This window comes from Sinocyclocheilus grahami, unplaced genomic scaffold, assembly GCF_001515645.1.
Source record: "Sinocyclocheilus grahami isolate Dianchi unplaced genomic scaffold, SAMN03320097.WGS_v1.1 scaffold31.1, whole genome shotgun sequence".
NCBI lineage: Eukaryota > Metazoa > Chordata > Actinopteri > Cypriniformes > Cyprinidae > Sinocyclocheilus > Sinocyclocheilus grahami.
The window spans coordinates 3,085,449-3,090,514 of NW_015505210.1; the positions used below are offsets into that span (position 1 = coordinate 3,085,449).

Genomic DNA, 5,066 nt, shown 5'->3' on the forward strand with positions numbered 1-5,066 from the left:
ATATATATATATATATATATATATATATATAATGTATGTGTATATATATTCTAATTAAATTAAATGACTAAATACTATGTACAAATGACTATGTTTTGTTATATATTTGTTCTTACAGGAAAATGCCAAGGATTGTGGTGGAGCATGTGGGATAGCAGTATCTCTCACACTCTACTTAATATGTTTGGCCACTTCATTGGCTCTCCGCTGATTAATAATATGTCCTTTTGCCATGACTGCTGTTTGACAGTGGGCCCAAGGATCACAAAACAGGACACTTGTGGTCAACTGTGGATTATTAGCATCAGGAATTCAACCAAAAAATGGTTTATACTACATGGTTTAAAGGGATAGTTGCCCAAATGTGAAAGTCCTAGACTGATTTGGAATGACATAAGGGTGAGTACATGACAGAATCCTTTTTTTTTTTTGTGAGCCTTTACTTTGCATCATACATTGTAATTCTGCCCCCTACCGGACTTAATGACACTGCACAGGTGATATTTTTCTCAGTGGGAGCTACAGCGAGAGATATAATCTTAGATTGTCTCGTGTGTGACTTGATGTTATACATCAGATTTGCTATTCTCTTAATTTTTATATATGTTTAGGATTATGATGAATATTTTAAAGCAAATAAAGTGCAGTGGCAGCTAAACTAGTCTTTATTTTCATGATGGTTACTACTTAATGTTTTTCATTGAGCCACATTTTCAGAAACTCTGTAATGAAAAACATTTCATATGTTGTGTAAGATGGATAGTTTAATAATTTTTTTTTACTTATATGTGTTTTTAGTACCTGTATGCTTATTGATCCAAGACCAATAGTCTTTAAATATGGCTTGAGCTTGACAGTGTTTGAGAAATGTTTTACAGGAGTACAGAAAATAGAGAATTATGATGAATTTACTTGGTGTTTGTATGATTAAAAGTGCAGAAAGAGTGAACTAATTTTTATTTGAACATTTTGTATGAACAAATGTATGTTTATATACACAAATGCCAACTTATACTATTATTATAGGATAATAGAATTAGAACTCTATAAACCCACTTGTTTTATTTTTAAATTCTATTTTAATTTTGTATTAATTATATGTATTGACTTTTGTTTAATATTATTATATAAATACATAATTATATTTTGTATATTATTATCTAAATATATTGAATTTATAAACTATTTGTATGTATATATATATATATAACACTTGAAAAAACATAAAGAAACCACATTAAAGGCCAGAAACATTATTTATTGAACACTGATTGTTCTAACAAATAAATATGACAATAAGAGCACTGATGTCCGATATATTCTCCTCTGAAGTGCCAATAACTTTAAAATGGGCAGCTGACTCCTAACTTATCTTTTTGGTTTTAGACCTTTTCCCTTTTTTAGCATGTTCGCCAACACTGAAAAATTAGCCAACATTCACTGCATTACTTTGCGGCTGGAAATGGAATCGTATAAATATCCTTTAGCACAATTTTAAGTGGGAGAACTTGCACAATTGGTGGCTGACTAAATACTTTTTTGCCCCACTGTATATATAAAAATATATTTTAAAAAAATATATATATATATATTAGAATAAATGTGAATAAATACTATAATATTATATTAATGATACTAAAATAACACTGCAATAAACAAACATAGTAAAATTGACATAATAGTCTTGTAATTTCATGCTAAGACCCTGACTGTTTTTAGGCTTGTTGAGTGCACTCCAGAGATGTGGACATATCTGCTGTGGATGTGGCAGATGACAATGAGAACGATTGGACAAATATGGAAGAAAGCTTTCTCAATAAGGTTTGAAAGATTTTGCATATCTAAATAATCCAAATTTTAATTGTGATGGACCTAAATAAGAATTTCTGTTTTCAGATACATATGTACACCGAAATATCCAACTCTTCACTCTATCCAACTCCCTTCAACTTCAAACCCAACTCACTGACCAGCTCCAACTCTTGTTCCTCCTCTTCTTACAGTATATACACTGTGTAATTATTTTGAATAATAATAAAAAAGTTTTGATAACCTTTTGAATCATGATTTTTATAGAATCACACCACCTTAACATACTTATTGCCTCTAAATTAAAGATGTTAGATCATTTACAAAATGAATGCCAGACGAATTCTTGGGTTTAGCAATTTACAATCTCCTTAAAAAATATGCAATATATAGTTAAACATTTTCTACCAGAGTTCACAATCTCTTCTCACTAATATATAATACTGAATACTAATATAGAAATGAATGTACAAGGAAAAATTTGCATAATAGTATTTTAATGAACAAAAAAAGATAATCATGTTTACAGAAAGAGTAAAAATAGCACCAAGAAAGAGCATGTCGATAAATCCATAAATTATGTCATGTTCAGGATTAGTTCATTTGTATTACCAGTCGTCCTGTATTGTATTTTACAGTACTGAAGGCAGAGAGATGGTTGTGAACAGTGATGCTGATGCTTCCTCATAAGCAACATTTCAAATGTACGGTCACCAGTAATTATAACTTTGTCTTGCAGTGGCATCATAAAAGTTCCTAAAACCATCATTGTAGCGTCCACGTAAAAAGATAACATTTGTCACATTATGATAGTAACAAAATATTACTTAAAGGTTATCCTTACAGATTTTGCAATACGATTTGAAAAATGTGGGTAGTTACACTTAAAATATGACTACACAAGCAAACATAACACATCCCATCTAAAAATATCAAATGAAAAAATGGTGAACGCTCCTTATGAAAAAAAAATCAAGTATCAGTCCCTGATATCACACAATGCAATAAACCAGTGCTCAGAACCTCGTACACTAAACTACTGAAAATAACGTCAATGACTCTAAACCATTAAAGTAAAAGATGAGTATATTCTCCAATTCCATAGAAATGCTAATTCCTAAAAGGTCTAAAAACGGTTCTTTTCTTTAATAAAGAGGCATTTGAGATCTCAAAGGCCCCCAAATTGAAGTTCAGAGGTACAGTTTCTTTAAAAGCACAGCAGCCATTGGATTCTCCTTGTGCAAGTTGGGCCACCTTGTGTGATACTGCAATTCCTCAAATCGTTCCTGAAATTGTAACGTAACAGACTGTCACAGCAACGCAAAGGAGAAAGAAACCAATGCCCCTGAAGACTCCTGGATTCGATTCTGAGAAGATAAGAGGCACAGCATCTCTGGAAGAGCACAGGAACCGACAGGCTTCGTCTGAAGCCTTTGTCCTTCCTCATACACCCCAGCTTTGGGCTTGAGAGGAGCTGCCGATGTCTGGGATCTGATCGGCAAAAGACTGCATCATCCATTGACCGTCCTGAACCTGGCCAACCGCATTTGGATTCGTAGGCGCCTTCTCAACTGTGTCAGCTGGAGGTTTGAATACAAAAATGATATTAAACTTGTCAATAGGATCCGAAGACCTTTGACTTTCATTGTATGGACACAAAAAACACTGGAGCATTCTTCGAAATACCTTTTTTGTGTTCCACAGAAGAAAGATGGTACCAACCTGTTTTCTCAGATGTGGAGAAGTTACAGTATCCATTGCTTTGGCCTTCTTCAGGTGCCGGTTCTCCATAAGCTCCTCCAAAAGCTGCCTCATAACCAGGATCATAATGCTCTTCCTTGATGGCCATTCTCTTAGCATCCTCTATTAGACAGAAGGAAAATCAAATGTGGTCAAGTACAGATCATAATTGTGTAATCACTCATATTATGGTTAAGAAACGGAAGGCAATCATAAATGGTCTGCTTGTACCTTTGGCCATGCCGAGATCAAAAATGTATTTCACTTCTTCTATCTCCACTGGTCTGATCACACCCTTCAGCTGATCTCGGAGCTCTCTCAGCTTGATGTAAAAATGCACTTTGTCCTGAGCACGAGGAAACTGAGCACAGCGGGCACTGGAGGACGGCATCAGGTACAATGCCTACAGAAAACAGTAATATGCAGCGTATGACTCAAATCTGACAGTTTTGCTTTTTTCATATAGTTAACCAAAAAATGGTTTCTTACCGTCTCAGAGTCAGGAATCTTGTGAGGCTGTAGGCCAAATGCAAGTGTTTTAGGTTTCTTCCCAAATATCTCCCTACAGAACATTTCATATATACCTGAAACAAATGTAATTGTTAAATGCACGCCTTCATATCAGTTCTCATTCTGTATCTGTGTTCGAATACTTACATTTCCCGTTAAAAACTGCTATGAGTGGCTTGAATTTCTTGATCTTTTCCACTAAGATTTTACCACCTTCTCGAAGTTCCTTGCTGCAGAACGTGACAGGCAAAACAGGTTAGACGAACATCACCGCTTCCAGTCATGAATGAGAGTAGAATGACTATCTACTGCACCTAGAGAGATCTTTGCTTCCCGGTGTCGCTCTAGCTACCATATTTGTGAAGCCGATGCTGTATTTCTCAGGCAAACTCTCATCATCCATGTGATTTAGCAACTTCTCTGTGAATCCAGACAGGAACAGACACTTCCCTGAAAGATTGACAAGAACGATTATAGTTTAATAATTGAACCATTCGAGATTTTGAACAATAAAAAAAAAACAATTTTTTTATATGAACATATTACAGATTTTTAAAAATATATTGTTCAATATAACTATTTGGGCTACATATTATTTTATTTTAGAATATTTTTTTAAATATATTATTCATTATAATAAATTTTAGTTTATATTAGAATATTTCTGTATTTACATTATTATATTAATATTCACTCCAACAGCATAAAATCTTTTTACATTTGGGTAAACAACCACTTTTTAAAATGTTAATAAAATCATTTTTAATTAATGTATTATTATTATTAATAAAAATAATAGTGTTGTTACATTATTAACAATAATAGACATAATATAAAATATCTCTTTATACTGAAACATAATAATGTCAACATAACTGTTTTGAACTGTTCCTTTTAAAAATATGAATAAGCAAACTGATGTATTAATTTTTATAATATTTATATAATATTATTAATATATATTAACCACTTTTTATATTTGTAAACAACTTTGTTAATATATTAAA

General features: G+C 32.6%; 1 protein-coding gene and 1 long non-coding RNA gene across 2 annotated transcripts in view; one reads left to right on the forward strand and one right to left on the reverse strand.

The window, feature by feature from the left end:
* The first annotated feature begins 1,715 nt into the window (after nt 1–1,715).
* The window catches only part of LOC107574789 (uncharacterized), a 6,323-nt gene continuing 2,972 nt past the window's right edge, over nt 1,716–5,066 (forward strand). The window contains exons 1-2 of the long non-coding RNA XR_001607732.1: nt 1,716–1,821; nt 1,897–2,002. This is a non-coding gene — a long non-coding RNA (uncharacterized lncRNA). The remainder of the gene's footprint in view (nt 1,822–1,896; nt 2,003–5,066) is intronic.
* The window catches only part of LOC107574736 (G/T mismatch-specific thymine DNA glycosylase-like), a 6,324-nt gene continuing 4,083 nt past the window's right edge, over nt 2,826–5,066 (reverse strand). Inside the window, exons 6-11 of the mRNA XM_016261186.1 lie at nt 4,374–4,509; nt 4,207–4,289; nt 4,039–4,133; nt 3,781–3,952; nt 3,532–3,672; nt 2,826–3,389 (exon numbers count right to left, since the gene is read on the reverse strand). Coding sequence (XP_016116672.1) covers nt 3,253–3,389; nt 3,532–3,672; nt 3,781–3,952; nt 4,039–4,133; nt 4,207–4,289; nt 4,374–4,509 — 764 coding nt within the window. The 3' untranslated portion in view covers nt 2,826–3,252. The remainder of the gene's footprint in view (nt 3,390–3,531; nt 3,673–3,780; nt 3,953–4,038; nt 4,134–4,206; nt 4,290–4,373; nt 4,510–5,066) is intronic.